Source organism: Psammomys obesus, unplaced genomic scaffold, assembly GCF_907164565.1.
Source record: "Psammomys obesus unplaced genomic scaffold, mPsaObe1.curated_primary_1811, whole genome shotgun sequence".
NCBI classification, from domain to species: Eukaryota; Metazoa; Chordata; class Mammalia; order Rodentia; family Muridae; genus Psammomys; species Psammomys obesus.
The window spans coordinates 916841-935732 of NW_026596088.1; the positions used below are offsets into that span (position 1 = coordinate 916841).

General features: G+C 52.4%; 2 protein-coding genes across 2 annotated transcripts; one reads left to right on the top strand and one right to left on the bottom strand.

Annotated features, from left to right (window-relative positions):
- Window positions 1-763: 763 nt before the first annotated feature.
- On the top strand, window positions 764-4281 carry Dctpp1 (dCTP pyrophosphatase 1). Its single transcript, XM_055627503.1, has 3 exons — window positions 764-920; window positions 1571-1681; window positions 3649-4281. The coding sequence occupies exons 1-3, from the start codon at window positions 820-822 to the stop codon at window positions 3947-3949; spliced, it is 513 nt and encodes a 170-aa protein (XP_055483478.1). The 5' UTR covers window positions 764-819; the 3' UTR covers window positions 3950-4281.
- Window positions 4282-6056: 1775 nt separating this feature from the next.
- On the bottom strand, window positions 6057-15982 carry Znf771 (zinc finger protein 771). Its single transcript, XM_055627558.1, has 3 exons — window positions 15875-15982; window positions 15358-15504; window positions 6057-7055 (listed from the first exon to the last, which is right to left on the bottom strand). Exons 2-3 carry the CDS (start codon window positions 15493-15495, stop codon window positions 6243-6245), a joined length of 951 nt encoding a protein of 316 aa, XP_055483533.1. The 5' UTR covers window positions 15496-15504; window positions 15875-15982; the 3' UTR covers window positions 6057-6242.
- Between the last annotated feature and the right edge of the window lie 2910 nt (window positions 15983-18892).

Consider the following 18892-nt stretch of genomic DNA (forward strand, 5'->3'; position numbering starts at 1 on the left):
GAAAGAAAGAAAGAAAGAAAGAAAGAAAGAAAGAAAGAAAGAAAGAAGCCAAGCCTTCATGGACTCGCTAGTGGAAGCGGGTTTGGTGTCCTCTTGTGTCCTGTGCGATAGTGAGCCATGGAGCTGGAAAGGTGAGCGAGGGGGCCAGAACCCTATCTACTTGCCACAGATTCCAGCGCCTTGTGTTCTATGCTGCGGGTAGAGCGGAGGGATGCTTTCCTCTCCCTGTAGGACAAGATGGGTTGGTGGCTGCCAATTAACCATTGGAATATGCTGGGGTGGGGCACTGAAATGGGATACAAGGCCTGGTCCTCCTCTGTCTGGCCGTCTGCATTCCTTCCCATCAGACTCATTCAAATTGTGTGAGGTCTGTCTGGAGCCTTAAGCAGGGTCCCCAACCGAAGGACGACGCATGCGCTGGGCCCTCCCCTTGTCGGGTTTTTGCTCTCAGAAGACCCGCCTCCTCCGCGCTGCCATTTCACTTTGGCGCCATCTGGAGCCCATGAAGCAAACACGTCGGGCGCATTAGGCTTTCTGCTCTAGTCTTCTTCCCAGATCGAACTGGCACCTTTCCCTTTAAGAAGTTTCGCCCGGGCGGAAGAACTCGAGGACACGCACCGGGGAAACACGCTAGGGGAGACCTCAGATTGGTCCAGTCCGGAGAAGGGGCGGACCGTAGCGACAATGCGCCTAGCTGATTGGGTCCTCCTCTGGCTCCGCCCCGGGAGCGCCCCGCGACGCCGTGATTGGTCGGGAGCCGGGAGGCGATCTGAACCCGGCGCGGGGCTTGCTCGCGCGCGTTTGGGAGCGGTGGGCGGCATGGCCCGAGCTGGCGGCGGTGCGCCCGGCGATGCGGGCCGGGAAGGCTCTGCTGCTGCCGGTCCGTTCAGCTTCAGCCCGGAGCCCACGCTGGAGGACATGTAAGCCGTCCTTGCCCAGCCCGGGTGGGCCGACCCTCTTGATGGAGTGGGAAGGGGTCCTCCACGTGGTCCGCGTGAAGAACAAGCTCAGGACCCACTGGGCCCTCCCGGCGGGGCTCTGCGCGGGGCACGCCCGAAGCCGGGGAAATCGGGGGACGCCCCCGGACTTAACTTCGGGGAGATAGATGGAGGTCTGATAAGTACCTGTGCACCCCAGGAGTGATGGATAGTTGAACAGGAGGGCCGGAATGCAAAGAGATTTATTTATTTGTTTCTTTTTCTTGCAGAATGCCAAGGAAGACCCCAGGGGGAAATGTCCCCAAACTTCATTCTGAGAGTAGCTAGACCCTAGGCGTCCAGCGATAGGGACGTGAAGGCGGGGTACCAGCCGTAGTAGCATCAAAAAATGAAATAATAGTATTGATAAACTTGGCTTCAGGTTAAAAATCTGCAGAGGGGCGCGTTCATTTCCAGATGATAAGAAAGTCTTGTTAAATGGTAGTAACTTGAGGACATCCAAGAAATTGACCAAGATTGCTAGTCCCGTGCCCCATCTGCGTGTATGAGGGAGCGGGTACCTGCCCGGGCCCTGCTTGTCCTTCACCCTCTCACCCTGAGACTTGAACCTCCACGCCTCTATTTTATTCCAGCCGGCGCCTCCATGCAGAGTTTGCTGCTGAACGGGACTGGGAGCAGTTCCACCAGCCTCGGAACCTGCTCCTAGCCTTGGTGGGAGAAGTCGGCGAGCTGGCAGAACTCTTGTGAGTAGACGGGAGGCTTTCTGGAAGAGGCTTTGCTTCCGGGGGAGGAAAACGTGTGATTCCGTCCTCTTTTTCTTACGGCTGTATCCTGTGCTGCTGTTTGGGATACAGAGATGACAAACGGGTCCCAGCTCTGTAGGGTGATGGGAAGAGTTTCTGGGGAGGAAAGGAAAGTGCAGAAACAGACATACCTCGGTCTAAGAAGTGGTGGTGTACACCTTTAATCTCAGCGCCTGGGAGGCAGAGGCGGGTGGATCTGTAAGTTGGAGGCCAGCCAGCTCTACAGAGTGTGTTTCAGGACACTTAGGGTGACACAGAGAAACCCTGTCTCAAAGAGAAAAAACAAAAAACAGGGATGGGGACAGTTGTCACCAGCGTTTTACCTGTGTGGAGCTCAAAATAAGGAATTTCCAAAGATGACTTGCCCAGTGGCCTGTCAGACAGGGAACTTGGGTTTACAAAGGCAGTGAGGGAGCTGCTGAGATGTCTCAGTGCTGAAGAGCACTTCTTGCTCTTGCTGAAGAGCTGAATTCAGTTCCCAGACCCCACATAACAGGTTACAGCCTCCCGTAACTGCAGTTTCAGGGGATCTGACGCTGTCTTCTGGCCTCGGAGGTTCCTGCATATATGCAGTACACATGCAGACACATAGCTTGCATATACCCGGAGAATAAATAAATTTTTTAAGGTTTATTTTTTTTTATGTTTACAGTGTTCTGCCTACATACCAGAAGAGGGTACCAGATCTCACTATAGATGGTTATGAGCCACCATGTGGATGCTGGGAATTGAACTCAGGACCAGTGGAAAAGCAGCTAGTGCTCTTAACATCTGAGCCATCTCTCCAGCCCCATAAATCCTTTAAAAAAAAAAAAAAAATAGTAGTGAGGTGAGAAAGAGTAAGTTAAATTCTGGGAATCCAATTCAACATTAGCTTTCCCAAGAAAGATGAAGGATTTTGTATCTGTTTTTGTTCTCTGTGGGCATCAGGTGTCTGGCCCATCATAAGCACATTGTAGAAGATGGAACTCTAGAAGACAAGGGTAGGGGCAAACCCAGGCGGATAAGATAGAAGGTGATGGAGTTCAGGCAGAAGGCCTGATCCAACCTGAGTGGCAGAAAGGTCTCTGCGCCTGCAGGGCGGGTTAGACACCTGAGAGAGAATGAAGTAGAGCAGGCTGGTCTGATCTAAATCTAGGCAGCCATTGTAGGGATGAAAAAATGTGTCTGAGGGCAGGCCATTCCTTTCTCACAGATGAATTAGCATCCGTTGTGCCTTAGGTCATCTGGAACTGAATAAGATGGAGCCTTGGACCAGGCTGCCTCCATTCCTGATGGAAGGGGACTGCTAATACATGCGCTAATTTTAAATGCTCTGAAACTGTGACGAGGGTTAAAGAGAAAATAAAGTCAAATGTGGTACGTGCTGTAATCCCAGCACTTGAGAGGCCCAGGTGAATTAGATGTTTGTCCTCAGCCATGTGGAGAATCTGAAACCAGCCTGAGCTATTGAAGAACCTATCTTGGGTGTGGAAGGGAGGGAGTAACACAAGGAGATGAGAAAGTAAGCATTTCTGAGGTGGTAACCTCTGAACTGAGACCTAAATCTAGGGCCATGGGCCCAGTGCTCATGGTGGAAGACAGCAGTCACAAACAGGAAAGGTAACAGTGGCTTTAGGAGGAAAAGAAGTGGGTGAATGTGAATTTCTGCACTGACTCAGGTCTAGGGTTTGGTTTGGAATGGCAGCAGCCAGGGTTAGTAAAAAGTCAAATTGAACCTCAGAATGTCTGAGTAAGTGTTCTTTGGTCACTCCTTGGTTTAGGTAGAGCCACAGGGGTCTGGCTGTTTTCTGTTAAAGTCTCCTCCACACCCAGAGCCCAGTCAGGTAGATTTTCCTTGGATTTTCTGGGCCGTGGTTGACAGGCCCACTGAACTAGCAAACTAGCAAGTCCTGTTCTCCTTCTAGTCAGTGGAAGTCTGATGCAGAGCCTGGTCCTCAAGCATGGCCACCAAAGGAACGAGCAGCCCTTCAGGAGGAGCTCAGCGACGTCCTCATCTACCTCGTTGCCCTGGCAGCCCGCTGTCGTGTGGATTTGCCTCAAGCAGTGATCTCCAAAATGGACACCAACCGCCGACGGTACCCAGTCCATCTGTCCCGAGGCTCTGCCTGCAAGTACACAGACTTGCCTCGTGGGACCATCCCTGAAAGCCAGGCTGTGGACTCTGCTGATCCTGCCCCTGAGTTGAGAAACCAGGCCTCCACCTAGAAACACAGTGTCTCAGCAGCAGAGATGGACTTGTTCTAATCTGCTCTTATTAAACGACGTGTCTGAGGCCCAACAGGTTTTTTCTCTCAATAAAATGACTTAAGGCAACAACTCCTAGATGTCTCTAAAGTAGCTAGAGAGGATATCTCAAGTCCTGCCGAGAAGAAGGCTCTTCCTGGTGCAACTAGTAGCTGATCTTCTGCCTTTTCAACTTGAAGCGTACAAAAGCAGAGAACAGGAAGTAAAGATGGGCCACAAATCTCTGATGAGTGCAGAATACAGCTTCCGTTCCTCTTGGTCCCTTGGTACAAGTAAAGGTCACCTACCTCTCACCTGGCCATTTTCTGTTCTTCCTCTCTAGCTAGATGGTATCGAGTGAACAGTTTCTGTGGTGTGTGGTAACATCATGCCCCTGAGACCCGTAGGCCTGCCTTCCCCAGAGAGGGTAATGCAAGAGCCCGGTGGGAGCGATTACCCGCCCCTCTTCTCTGACCCTTCTTGCCTTCCCAGGTAAGACAATTCAGCAGATTAAAAATGTTTTAGCTTTTATTCCCAAACATTCTTAATGCAGTAACATTTAATTTTATTCCCTCTCCTTTATTCCTTGTATTTAATCATACCTCCTGTAGCCCCCTCATTTGTCTTTGGAGCTCTGGCTCCTAAATTTTTCTACATCTAATTTTTTTTGTTTTGTTTTTGTTTTCCAGGGTGAGGGTGTCTGTCATGGTTCAAGACAAGGTTTCTTTGTTTAGTCCTGGCTGTCCTGGAACGAGGTCTGTAGACCAGCTTGGCCTCAAACTCAGATCCACCTGCCTCTGCCTCCTGAGTGCTGGGATTAAAAGTGCGCGCCACCACTGCCCAGCTAGATAAATCTTGAGGAGCTGGAGAGATTGCTCAGCAAGTGAAGTGTAATTGCTGATTTTGTTTTGTTTTGTCTTTTTGTTTATTGAGAAAAGGTCTCTGTATTGTTGGCCGGCCTGGAGTTTGCTACCTAGACCAGGCTGGTCTTGGGCTCATAGAGATCCACCTGCCTCCTAGGTGCTGAGGTGAAAGGTGAGCATCACCTCCCTCAGCACGTAATGTATAGGACAGAAGTCGTGTTGCCTAGGCACATCAAAGCAGCTTACACATCTCTGTAGCTCCAGATGCCTCTTCTGGACGCCGTAGACACCTGCACTCAAGCACCCACAAAGCCACACACTCATAATTTAAAAACAAAGCCAGGACTTCCAGGTTTATGAGATGGCTCATCAGGTAAAGTATTTGCCATCAAGCCCAACGACCTGAACTCTATCCCTGAGGTCCACATGGTGGAAGAAGAAAACCAGTTCCTGAAAGTTGTCCTCTGACCCCCATACACACACGCTCACACCATGGCGCACAGTAGCCCCTCCCTTTGGGGCGTGGTGTTGCATGCCTAGAACACCTGTGATCCCATTAAAGCAGTTGAGGCAGAACGACACAAGTTTATGTGTATGTATGCTTTGCCTGTGTGTCTGTGCACCGTGTCAGTGCCTGTGGAAGTCAGAGGGCTTTGGATCCCCTAGAACAGGTTAAGCCACCGTGTGTGTGCTTGCGATGGAACCCAGATCCCCTGCAAGTCTGAATACTTTTGTTTAAATACTGGAGAAGAGTCACTGTCTAGCCAACCCATCACAGTTCTGGTGAACACTGGATTGCGACCTTTTGATCGCCAGTTTCCTTGCCCCTGCTGTGCCACTTACTGTCTGCGGAGCTAGCTGTGGGGCGCACATCTGTAACCTCAGGATTCAGGAAGCGGGAAGAGGGTCCCCGAAAGTTCAACACCAGCCTGGCGTATGTAGCGAGTCCTGTGTCAGTTTAGGGTCCTATATTGAGACCCTAACTAAATGGGGAGCTTTATACCTACATAAATCTATTCACACAGCCTCGTTCCTCTCTCCTTGCCGTAGTGAGCCCCAAAGGCTGCGAGCAGTCTCGTCAGAGCACATCCTGTTTACGGCTCGGGATTGAGGCAGGGCCAGCCGGGTGTGTGGTTCCCCGGATCGCAGGGACCCCTTTAGGCCACTTGCTTCCACAGTGCCTGTCCTCCCCCTTCCCACCCACCTCACTTAGACGCACCGTGAGGTGAGGATAGAATACTTTATTCACTCAGAAGGGCCAAGGGAATGTGGCTGGGGACGGGGCACGGTTTCCGGGGACCCCGGCAGGGCACTCCCTGTCGCCCAGTCCTGGAGCGCCCCGACCAAGGTGCGGGCGAGGAAGGAGCCGTCCGGGTGCGAGCCCCAGGCGCCCTCCGCTGCCCCGCCGTGGCTCAGCTGCCCTCGCACTCCGGGCAGCGCTCGGTGGGCGTGGCGGCTGTGGCACTGGCGGGGAGCTTGAAGTCTCGGCCGCAGCCCGCGCAGATGTAGAGGCGGCGCCGCATGTGCGCGCGCCGGTGGCGGATGAAGTGCGAGCTGAGGCGGAAGCGCCGGCCGCACTCCGTGCACGGGTAGGGCCGCTCGCCCGTATGCGTGCGCGCGTGCTCCGCCAGGTTAGAGCGGTGGCCGAAGCGCCGGCCGCACACGGCGCAGCGGTGCGGCTTCTCGCCCGTGTGCACGCGCCGGTGCTTGGCCAGCGCCGAGCTCTGGGCGAAGCGCGTGCCGCAGTCGGCGCATGCGTACGGGCGCTCGCCCGTGTGCGTGCGCCGATGGCGCGCCAGGCACGAACTTCCGCCGAAGGCTCGTCCGCAGTCCGGGCACGCGTAGGGCTTCTCGCCCGTGTGCACGCGCAGGTGCTGCGCGTAGTTGGAGCTCTGCGCGAAGCGCCGGCCGCAGTGCGCGCAGGCGTACGGCTTCTCGCCCGTGTGCCGCCGCCGGTGCTGCCGCAGGTTCGAGGCGGCCGAGAAGCGCTTGTCGCACTCCGGGCACTGGTAGGGTCGCTCGCCCGTGTGCGTGCGGCCGTGCTTGGTCAGCGCCGACTTCTGCGAGAAGCAGCGGCCGCACTCGGTGCACGCGAAGGGGCGCTCGCCCGTGTGCGTGCGCGCGTGCTTGGCTAGGGTGGAGCGGCGCGCAAAGGCGCGGCCGCAGTCCGGGCACGCGTGGGGGCGCGCCGGGTCGGCCGACGGCGCTGGCATCTGGCTGGCAACCTGCAGGGAGAGGGAGGACAGGTCAGCCTTAAGAGGCCCCGGGGGGAACCGCGGGCTCCCGCACGCTGCTAATTCTTGGAGCCTCAGTTCCTCCGTCGGTGAAACGGGCAACGGTGCCCGCCTCCGGGATCGTGCGCCTTTCACGACTTCAAACGTTACAGCGCCGGTGGCTTTACAGTTACTTGTATTAATTCGTTACATCTATTGACCACGGCCCAGGTCCTCGAGTTAGAGGCTCTGGGGATCTGACATCAAATAAAAAGTGCTAGGTGGCTTGTGATACCAGCCCTGTGGAGGTGAGACAGGAGGATCAGGAGATCCAGGCCAGCCTGGGCTCCATGTGGAGACCCTGTCTCAAAACCCCCGTGCTGGCAATGTAGCAGGGACAGGGCTTGCCTACCATCCTGCTGACAGGAGGAATGGGTCAGGCCGCTGGGAGTGTTGGAATGCAGCGGAAGAAGACACTTGCGATAGGAGAAGTTATCAGAAGGGAAACAGGAGGACTTCTTACTTCAGGCCCCGGGCCACAGGGCGGACCTCGGCTTTTAATGTGAATGAGTTAGAGAACCACTATAAAGGGTTTTCCATCAGGAAAGCGAAGGCACACTTTGGGAACCCGAATGGACGGAAGACGGAAGAGAAAGGACAGAAGCCGGAGCCTGGTGAGCAGAGGCACTGCACTCATCTGACTGAAGGCCAGCTGGCCTAGCTAAGCTCAGGAGAAGCGGAGCCAGTGGGATGTTGGTTTCTTTATCACTTTACAGTTTGAGATGGGAGATAGCAACAGACTGGCCTCGAGGGATGAGGACTGAAAATGACTGGGGTTTAGTGAGGTCTGCTTGTCTCTCCTCCGATTAAAGGCCCCGGGGGACCCAAGGTTCAGACACCGCACAGGTTGCCATTTCCAGAGGGAACCAGGTAAGAAGACAGACCAGCCTGGGGCTGGAGAGGAGAGGTTTTCAGCCTATAAATGGTCATTCAAGCCTGGAGTCTTAAGAGATCACCAGGGGAAATTGGAGCAGCCAGCTGGCAAGTGTGGGCAGAAGACAGGACAGGGACAGCTTGCTTGGCTAGGTCCAGACTCTTAAACTTTCTGAGCAAGCACTTTCTTAAGCTGTGAAGAAAAAGCCAAATGTTGCTCTGATGCCTGAAGTTCTGAGGCTTGAATCAGTCTGGACTTCTAGAGATAAAAATCAGGAAAAGGAAAGAATGCTGTGTAAGAAGCAGGTGAGGGGGAAACATTTTGTACTAAAGAGTGAAGAGGGATATTGAAGGCATGTTACCCCTTTCTAATAAAAAGAAAAACACCACGTATAGATGGCTGAAAGGGTGGCACAACTTCCTATCCATGGAGGAAGTTTGAGAATAGGCATAGGAGAGGACTGGGAGAGCCCGGGGGTGGAGTCATCCCCTGGTGAAACAGAGAGCACTGTGAACCAAGCAAAGAGCATTAACTCGTGCTGGGATTGGTGGTGCGCCTCTGACTCCAGCCCTCGGGAGGCAGGGGCAGAAGGGTCTCTGCCAGTTTGAGGACAGCCTGGTCTATCTAGCAAGTTTCAGGACAGTCAGGATTACAAAGACCCTATCTTAAAAAACAAACACACATACAGAAATCTACATTAATTCATGATAAAGAATTCAGTCTACCACCACCCTCCCTTTAAAGAGGAGACACTATAAGAAGCAGTAGGTGACGGAGAGCAGGCCCTTCCCTTTCAGAAGCTGTAGAGCTCCCTGGGGGCCGTCAGTCCTTCATCAGAAGAACCTGACTGTGCGCCAGGTAGAGTGGCACATGACTGTAATCCCCGCCCTCGGGAGGCAGAGGCGGGTGCATCTCTCGTGAATTTAAGACAACTTTGTCTACATAATATTCCAGGTCAGCAAGAGTTGCATAGTGAGACCCTATCTCAAAACAAGACAAAAACATAAATAAAGTGGCTTTGAACTCAAACTAGAAAATAACCATTTGGGAATTTAGCAATCGGCTGAGAGAATTCCGGTTTTAATAATAACAACAGACCTCCCTTAGCTATGGCTTGACTCTCCCCAGTTTCAGCTGCCAGCTGTCAATCATGGTCTGAAAATACTAAACGGAAAATTCCAGAAATAAACAATTTTAAGTTTAAAACAACTTTTATTATATTGTTATATTTTATTATTGTTAAACTCTTACTGCACCTAATTTAGAAATTAAATTGTATCATAGATATATACCTAAAGGAAAAAACACAGGCCAGGGATGACCATGCGCCTGTAATCTCAGCAGGAGGATGAAGGCCTGGGGACTGAAGCAGGAGGATGAAAAGTTCTTGGCCAGCTTGGAGAATATAGCAAGAACCTGTCTCAACAACTATATATAAAACCATTCAAGGTTTCAGGCAGTCACGGCAGGGTGTCTTGAAATGTACTCCCTGAAAGGAGCTTCTGTAATGAAGATGCCAGGCTTTGACGGCATTGCTTTACGAGTGCCATCACAGTAAATCCTCCTGTCACCTCTCAGTCAGATGGGACAGTATTTCACTGTGTAGCTCAGGCCAACCTCATACTTATGGACACTCCTGCTTCTGCCCCCTGACTATTGGATTACAAGTGTGTTTTGGCATGCATGGTTATTTTGATTGTTTAGAGAGGTTCTTGCCTTGCCTTATAGCCCAAGCTGGCCCGGAACTTGAAATCCTCCTCCTTCCATCGGCTGAGTCAGGGATCACAGGGTTACCTCCTGACTGCAGAAACCACCACGGCTTAAAGACTGAGCTGACAAAGCATGAGGAGGTGCCACTCTCCCCTGAACTCACAGCTAGAATGGGACACAGGGTCCTAAGTCTCCATCTTTCTCCGAGAAAGCTTCTATGTTAAAGTACTGTAGGAGGTCCAGTCTGAAGTACTGCAAAGCTACACTTTCTCCCTTGCCCTGGTTTTGACATCACTGAGTCTGTTTCTACCTAAGGCCACTGTGGAGATGACCTTTCTTTTAGGTCCTTCTTCCCAGCACCCGCCTCTGAGTCAGCGCTGCCCAGCCTGGGGACCTCCTCACACTGGCTTCTCTTGTGAGAAGGAAATCTTTCCCATTAGTCAGGCTCATTGTCTCCAGCACAGGAGGAGGGCCTTGGGCACCTGGAGAAGGAGTGCGGTAATGGTCTGATACAGCTCTTTGAGACACAAGGCCTGAAGTAGTGACCTTTGTCCTAGCACTTGGGTAGCTGAGGCAAGGGACCATGAGCTTGAGGCCAGCCCGGGCTCTACAGTGAGGCCCTATTTCAAAACAAAAGAAGCAAATGAAATTTTCACAATCCTTATGTTAGGTACTTCAGCCCCATCACATAAATGAAGAATTAAGACACAGACATCAACTATTACCACCAACATCAACTACTACCTGAGGCCATATAGCTAACAAATGGCAGAACCAAGGATTCCATCAAGTCTGTCTGTCTTGGCCATGTGAAGCCACGGAGGCAGCTTGTCTCCTCCCCAAACCCTCAGTCCAAATCTTCCCCTCTTCCTACGAAGTGTAAAACCCAACCGCCAAAGGCAAGCTCCTTACTACAGGATGTGGCTCACAGGCCAGCCACATCAGAATCCCTGGGCACTTGTGAAAAATACAGTCTCAGGCTGGGGATGAGGCTGTTTGTAGAAGGCTGTTTATCAAATGGGAACCCCAGGCCTAATCCCAGCACTGCACACACCGGCCATGGTGGCAGGCGACTGTAATCCCAGCACTCAGAAGGATCAGAAATTCAAGGCCAGCTTCCACTCTACAGGGAGTTCCAGCCGGCTCCATGCATGTAATTCCAGCATTTGTGAGGTAGAGGCAAGAGAACGAGGAATTCCAGTTATTCAGCTGTACAGGGCTTATGGACAGTCTGAATCTCAAGCCTCACTCAAGATTTAGTGTAGTAATAGAGGTTGAAGAGATTGCTCTGTGGTTAACAGCACTGGCTACTGTAGCAAAGGACCTGGATTAAATTCCTAGGATCTACATTGTAGTTCACAAGTATCTCAAACTTCAGTTTCAGAGGTTCCAACACCCTCCTCTGGCCTCTGTGGGAACTGCACAGATGGACAGGCACACATGGAGGCAAAAATACTCGTACACAAAAAAATACATCTTTTTGTTTTGTTTTGTTTTGTTTTGTTTTGAGACAGGGTTTCTCTGTGTAGCCTTGGCTATCCTGGACTCACTCTGTAGACCAGCCTGGCCCTGAACTCACAGAGGTCCGCCTGCCTCTGCCTCCCTGTGTGTTGGGATCACCAGCGTGCGCCACCACACCCAGCAGTTTTTTAATCTTCATAGTATGCTGGTGATATAGTCCAGTGGTACCTACTATGCACAAGAGCCTGACTCCAGTCCTAGTGGCCTACCTGCATGTTTAAAATGAAGCCCATCCACCTGTAGTGGATAGTAATGGCACACACCTGTAACCCTAGCCATCTGGAAGCTGAAGCAGGAGGACCACAAGTTCAGAGTCTTGTCTAAACACTATACACGACCTGTCTGAATAAGTAAGAAATTTCAAAATTAAGCAGTCTAAGCTGGAGGTAAGAAGATCTACAGCCAGAGAAAGCAGGCGGAGAGCGGAGAGCGGAGAAAGCACCTGTGGACTGAACCACCCAGGATGGCTCAGGATCCGGTGTTTCTGAGCTGGTACTAGGCTGGTAAGGACACTGGTTGCTAAACTTGATGATTTGAGTCTAATCCCTAAGTAGAAGGAAAGTAACAACTTCTGTAAAGTTGTCTTCTGACTGCCACAGGTGCCATGGTACCCACTAGACCCATACACACATTCACACAAATAAATATGAGTTAAAATTCAGGCAGATCAGAGTTTGGCAGGCAAAGACTACTCCAAACTCCAAACTCCAGGCCTATTTTCCTCCAGTGCTGGGGGCTGAACCTATACGCTCGGCTTTACTACTGAGCTACATCCACAGCCCCTTGAGGCCTGTTCTCAACAAGGAACAGCCATGGCTGACAGATACCAGTCACAGTTGGCTGGTGCTGGGTGCCACGCCCCAGACAGGCACTTGCTATGTGGCCCATGCTGGCCTGGAGCCTGCAGTCCTGCCTTGGCCTCCCGTGCGCTGGAATGGATTACAGGTATGCAACGCCATGCTGGCTGGAAGGCACTTTAGAGATAACTAGTGTGTACACAGAGAAAAGAGGGAAGGAAGGCCACAGAGCGAATCACTGAGCTAGCTTGGCAGAGGACCAACTCTGGCTGTGTATAACCGTCAGGCAGCTCACCCTCCTTCTAATCCACTTACCCACACCCAAGACTGACGTTTGATGATCTGTCTGAGACAGGGTCTCTCTACATAGTCTTGGCTATCCTGGAACTCGATATGTAGACCAGGCTGGCCTTGAACTCAGAGATCCTGTCTCTGGCTCCCAAATGCTGGGTTTAATTGGGTACACCACCATGCCCAGCACACTCAGTGATCTTATTGTCCATTTCACATTTGGAGAAGCTGAGGCAAAGTAAGTAAATGGTAGAGCTAGGATTTGATTGCTACCTGGCACTATACAGTCTGGCCCAACTGACCTTTTATCACTTACACGCTAAACCTCCATTATCCCTCAGCTTCTGCTAGTTCAGTGAAAGTATCCAAACACCAACACCCTTTCCTCTTACAGCTGCTGTTACTTCAAAGCAGACCAACAAGCTCTGGCAGCCAATTTTTGGTGGGGTGGGGGTGTTTTTGTTGTTTTTGAGATAAGGTTTCATGCAGCCTATGCTGGCCTCAAACCCACTATATAACTGAGAGTAATTTTGAGCTTTTAACAAATTTATGATGTGCATGAATGTTTTGCCTGCATGCTTAGTGTCCCTGGAGACAGGAGAGGGCACTGGATCTCTTAGAACTGGAGTCACAGATGGTTGTGAGCCACCACGTGGGTGCTAGGAATTGAACCTGGGTTCTCTAGAAGAGGAGCAGGCGCTCTTGACTCCTGAGCCATCTCTCTGGCCCCAGCCTTGGACTTCTGATCTTCTTTTGTCTACCTCCCTAGTACTGGGCCCACAGTACATGCCACCATGCCTGATTATGTACACTGGGGATCAGGGCTTGCTACATGCCAGGCAAGAGTTCTATGGAGTGACACCCCCCCAGCCCGGCAGTGGTTCTTTTAAATAGAAAATCTAATCATTTTCAACAGCTGGCTTAAGACTTCCCATGTCACAACAAGATAAAATGCAGTATGGCTGAGCTGCTCCCCTGTCCTGCTTAACAGCCTTTTACACTCGGTCCCTAATGAAGCCTTCCTGGTGTCACCCTGAGCCTTTGCTCTTGCCCTTCCTCCACCTCTGCTTGTCACCTCACCGCCCACTCACAGAACACCCCCTCTTCAAGTCTTTCCCACTGCCTAGATAGTTTGCTTTCACTCTGTCCAATGCCCGAGATCAGCCTAAAAAAACAAAAAAACAAAAACAAAAACAAAAAAAAACGCTTATAAAAATGAGCTGGGAGGCCAGCAAGATGGCTCAGCAGGTAACAGGGCTTATCCTGTAGCCCTGAAGAACCAGGTTCTGTCCCTGGAACCCATGGTGGAAAGAGAGAACCGATTCCCAAAAGATGTCTTCTGGCCTCCACATGAGTGTCTGTATATATACGGACATGCACACACACGCACACAAAGGCAAACATAATGGTTAGAGCCGGCTCTCGTGGCGCACACCTTTAATCCCACTGGGGAGGCAGAGGCAGGTAGATCTCCGAGTTCCAGGCCAGCCAGGGCTACCCAGAAAAACCTTGAAAACAAACAACAAAAAATAGTTGGGCCTGGTACCCCTCGGTACTTCGGCGGGAGGCTCAGTGAGCGGGCCCTCCTCAAAGGGATGAGGAGGACAGTAATGGCGCAGGCACCTGTTGTCCTCATGCAGCTTTGCCACATGCACACATTTTCACACATACACTCACCCACACGCACAAGGGAAGAACTATGGAACAATTTACACAACGTTGATGTGCAAGACACAGCTCCAACTCCTGTACTCACTCAGTCCTTACATCGCCAAGAGGTAAATGCTGTTATACGCTCCCTTTTACTAATGAGGAAACTGAGGCATAGAGAAGAAGCCCAATAACTTCCCTTAGGCCTGAAATCCCGCTCAATTAACAGGAAGGCTGAGGTCAATGGATTGCCTACCCGGGCTATAAAATAAGTTCCAGGCCCACCTGGGCAACGTGGTTGGGACCCTGTCTCAATGGAAAGGGGCTTGGCTATGGCACAGAGATGTGCAAAGCCTTGGCTCAGTCTTTAGTACCACAAGAAAACTAACGAGAGTGACAAACTTGGCAGCTGGTACGTAGGTGATGGACAGGGAAGTCCTCACTTCGCTCTAGAGCTCTAGGTCCTTCATGTTCAAACCAAAGGGGGAAGCAGGCACCCACAGGGTCTGAAAGGCAGGCTAGACTAAGATGATAAGCCAAGAGAGCTGGAAAAAAAAATAGAACTTCATGGTTAATTTACAGTGGAAAAGGCCTAGAGAGCAGGTCCTTTTTACCGCCAACTCACAATGGCCCCCTGGGATGTGGGCCTTGAAACCCAAGGGAGGGAGAGCCTTCCTGCTGAAGACAGACAGGGACAGCCCAGGGTCCTGGCGGCTCTGGGAAGGCAGACTCTGATTTACTCTGATGTCTTTAAAACCTTCAGACGAAGAGCCAGATTCCCAGCACCACGGTCTGCCAACCAACCTGCCTGGCGCCACGCTGCAGTATGGGGGAACTACGGCCCACAGTTCTCCACTGACAGGGCCGTTATTTCTGTCTGGGGCAGTCACTTACTACCTTTGAGATCTTAGGTCAGTTACCAACTGTCCTGTCTTAAGACTCAGTTCCTCACCTGTAAAATGGAGTCAATCCTACCAACAAACCAGACCGGAGAGGCTTAGAATAGCATCTGACGCACAGTAAACTATGCAAAAGTTAGCTGCTGCTAATGTCGCCTGACCTCACCTTCCCTCACCTCTGAGACTGAATTTTGCTCCCACCTCTGGCCTTCACTACTGCTCCGTCTGGACTCAGGACACGGGACTGTGAGTTGAGGGACATCAAGATGCACGGGGACTGAAACCACTCAGTTTGGTGCCTCAAGGGACGCTTAGCCCAGCACCTGGCACTCAGGGTGGGCCAAACATCTGTCTGATCAGGTGGGGGCAGTGGAGAGAAGGACGGGCTAATCCCGAGGCTCTCCATCTGAGATCCAGGAGAAGGTGGGGGCAGGATTTCTGACTTCGGTCTGAGGGGCGCTGAACCTGGCACAGGTTCGAGGGTGGGGGTGGGTTCAGGGCGTAACACGTACCTCCTTGTTGTCCACAGGGATCTTGAGTTTCACCACCTCATACTTCTCCTCACCCTCCTCCTCCTCACCCTTCACCAGCAGCACCATCTCCTCCTGCATCTCTTCCTCCTCCTCCTCTGCCTGCTGTTCGCCAGGCATCTTGGTGTCCTGAGGCGGGGCGCTGGATCAGAGGCTCAGGACCCGCCCCCCGCCCCCACCCCCACAGTGGCCCCGGCCCAGACAAGGCGGTGCAGCCGTGGCTTCCCCCGCCCTGCCCAGGCTCGGAGTCTAGTCCTCTCCCATCCACCCCAACCCGGCCCCACACTCCGGCACTGCCCAGGGCCCAGCTCGGAAGACACCCGTTCACCCCACTCATCCCGACATTCAGGGCCCCGAACAGTTCGAATCTTCAGCTCCTGCGAGTTGCCACCCTCCTCGCGCTGAGTCACTCCCCGGAGCCTGGGTCGGCCACCCGAGCGCTAAGGGACTGGCTGGAGGCCAGCTGGAGCGGAGGCCCTGGGGTGGGGTGCGCACTCACCAGCCCGAGGTTCGGCGCTCGTGCGGCCCCGGGCCTGGGCGAGGGGCGGTTGGGTGCTCAGCGCAGGCCGCGGCTCCGGAGGCGGGGGCGGGGCGGGGCCCCAGGGGCGGCCATTCATTGGCTCGCACGCCTGGCCCCGCCCCTAGGGGAGAGGCCGGAGGCCAGGGCTTCTGTCCCTAACCGCCCCAGGAGGGGGAGCGGGGACTCCGAGGTGTCGGCGGTCCGGAAACTCGTAGGGAACGCCAGATGCCTGGCCGGGCCTGGAAGGCCCCGCAGCCGGCTTCCGACCACCCCCAGCCGCCCTCCGCCCCGCCGCTGGCTCTCGAAGCCCCGCCGTGACTGCTGCGCCCGCCTAGGCCACGTGCGCCCCCGCGGGCCTCTCGCTGGCGCCCCGCCTGGACAGCGGGCCCTGTTGCCTCCTCTCCTCTTCCCCCCCTTCTGCGTCCCCGTCCCTCTTCGCGTGTGCCGGCCTGCCGGACAGCTCGCCGTCTGCCCGCGCACGGCCCAGATCCGCGGCCGCCCAGTCTGCCGTTGCTGACTTTGGCGTCAGCGTCTCGCTGTGTAGCCCTGGTTAGTTTCGAACTAGTGGCGAGCCTAGTTCTAGTTCTGTCCCCCCCCCCCCCCCCGCCCCCATGCCCAGAGCACAGCCGTGCCTGGCTTTTGTACATAATTCGTGTCAGTTTACTGACTGTTTTACCCACTTGGTCACATTTGCTCGGCACAAAGGATCACGGCCCTGCCTTACACATGCACTTACTTCACCATGGCTCAGGGAGGACTGATTTGCCTAAGCTATACAGTGAGGAAGCATTTCTGACAACTGGCAGTGTGGGTGGAAAATTAGCCCAAGGTCAAGTCCAGTCTACAATAATACAGCGCTGTCTCAACTGTCTTGCTGATCCTTCTAGGTATTTTTAGCTGGGCACGGTGCCACTCAGCACTGGGGAGGCAGAAGCAGGTGGATTTCTGCAATTTGAAGCCAGGCAGGCCTGCATAGTGAGACTCATATATATATATATATATATATATATATATATATATATATATATATTAAAAATTTGTTAAAAGAAAGGAAGGAGAGAGAAGGTTAGAGCAGAGAGGACCGTGTGTTTTAAAGACACACTTCTGATGCTGCCAAGGGCATCTATGGACATCAGCTCCTCGTGGGACTGGGAACAGAAATTTGAAGTCGGTGTGGTGGCTCACCTCTGTGAACCCAAGTTACTCTGGAGGATCATGAGTTCAAAGCCAGCAAGACAGAAGACTCCATTTCAAAATGAAAGGCTAAACAGACTGAGCAGGGACGCGCGGCCTGAGGTAACTGAGGTAACTGAAGAGGCTGCTGTCTGTGTGTTGGAAGCCGTCTCCTGATGGTCGGAATGCTCCTTTGCAGTTAAACGCTTTTTTTTTTTTTTTTTTTTAAGTTAAGGTTTAAAAAGCTATGCTGGCGTGTGCACACAGGCTTGCAGGTGCCTGAGCAGGCCGAAAGATGGTGTCCGATCTCCTGAGGTGGAGCTAAGGGCAGTTGTGAGGCTGCACACGGGTACTGGGAACCAACCCTTGCCCCCCTGAAAGAGCAACAAACACTTGACAGGCAGCTGTCCGGTCCTAAAAGGGTTTTGTGTGGTTTTTTTTTTTTTTTTTTTTTTTTTTTATGTATTTGTGTGTGGCTGAGTACATGTATGTGTACCACATTCCTGCAGGAGCCCCCGGAGGTCAGGAGAAGGCCTCAGATCTCCTGGAGGTGGGCTAACAGATGGTCGTGAGCCACCATATGGGTGCTGGGAAACCGACCCAGGTCTTGTGCAGGAGCAGTAAACGCTCCTGCCACTGAGCCCTCTTTCCACCCCAGTTAAATATTCTTAAAGTGGCAGTTAGGTTCTGGCTGCACCAGAAACTACTGCCATTCAGCACTTTGCCAAACGTGTGTACCAAGGAAGGTCTTCCTGCTCAAGGTCTTCCGTAGCACTCTTTGTAAAACTCTACTTTATTTGGGCTGTTTAGGCCTCAGCCTCTCTTCCAACTTCCCAACCCTGCGTAGGAGAGAGAAGGTTACTGGGGAAAGAGGACTGACTTCTCCCAGCTGTTTAGGGCCGAGGGGCTCTCTTAGGGCTCTACCAATCTCTGCCAGCAGCAGACGCAGCCAGCAGTCTCCTCCAAGCCGCTGCGCCCTGAAACGTTTGTCTCCATCTGTCTGCTCCAAACCGCCATACAGTCTGTCTCTCTGGTCTTTCCAAACGGCGACACGCTGCCCCCCATGACACAGCCCATTTTCTGTTTCTGGGCTCTCAATTTATATGCCTAGAACATGCCCCTTTGCTTGTCGTGTGTGGCAGACTGTTACCAGCTGGCAAAGATCACCCTCCACACGTGACAGTTAACAGGTGTGGACAAACTATAGGCCAACTGAAATCCCACACTTGGAATTAAAACAAAGACATATTTACGTTACATGAGTTTACAAACAACCTAAAACTTTCATTGCAGATCTCCTTCATTACATTGTTTGCACTGTGGTTTTGATTCTTCACCCTCCACGTTTGTGGGCTTTCAAGAGTAACGTGCAGAGAAATAACCTGAAAAGGTCTGATCCATCATGAGGAGAGGGGGAAAGGGAGAGCATCTTAGACCCATAAATATGCCTTCTGCCTCAGAATCTTCATTAAAATGTAAAAATCCACAAGGCAGGACACAGCTTACCTCAGCCCTTTTGGATCCGGCCTCTTCAGATCTCTACATTTCAGTTTTGACTGTCTCAGCTAAATTCTCAGTGGAGGAAAAAGAACAGAGAACAATGCACTCTGTAAAAAGCAATGCAAGTGGAAGGCCTAACGCTTAACGGGAGTTGATGAGCCAGCCTGCCTCCATCTTAGGCTTGAAAGCCATCTTACAGTAAAGACAAAACTAGGTCCATTCCTGTTTGATTCAGTCTGATTCTCAAGGATTGGGTCATGCTCCACGTGTCACCCTAACTGCGAATGGTTCCGTACTGCCTGTGCCAGGAAATGTCAACCATGC

What these genes read in the sequence shown, in the direction of transcription:
- Dctpp1 (XM_055627503.1), top strand. Translation starts at nt 820, where the DNA reads ATGGCCCGAGCTGGCGGCGGTGCGCCCGGCGATGCGGGCCGGGAAGGC. An exon ending in GAGCCCACGCTGGAGGACAT is followed by an intron (nt 921 to 1,570) that starts GTAAGCCGTCCT and finishes ATTTTATTCCAG; the next exon opens with CCGGCGCCTCCATGCAGAGT. An exon ending in GGCGAGCTGGCAGAACTCTT is followed by an intron (nt 1,682 to 3,648) that starts GTGAGTAGACGG and finishes TTCTCCTTCTAG; the next exon opens with TCAGTGGAAGTCTGATGCAG.
- Znf771 (XM_055627558.1), bottom strand. Translation starts at nt 15,495, where the DNA reads ATGCCTGGCGAACAGCAGGCAGAGGAGGAGGAGGAAGAGATGCAGGAG. An exon ending in TCCCTGTGGACAACAAGGAG is followed by an intron (nt 7,056 to 15,357) that starts GTACGTGTTACG and finishes CTCTCCCTGCAG; the next exon opens with GTTGCCAGCCAGATGCCAGC.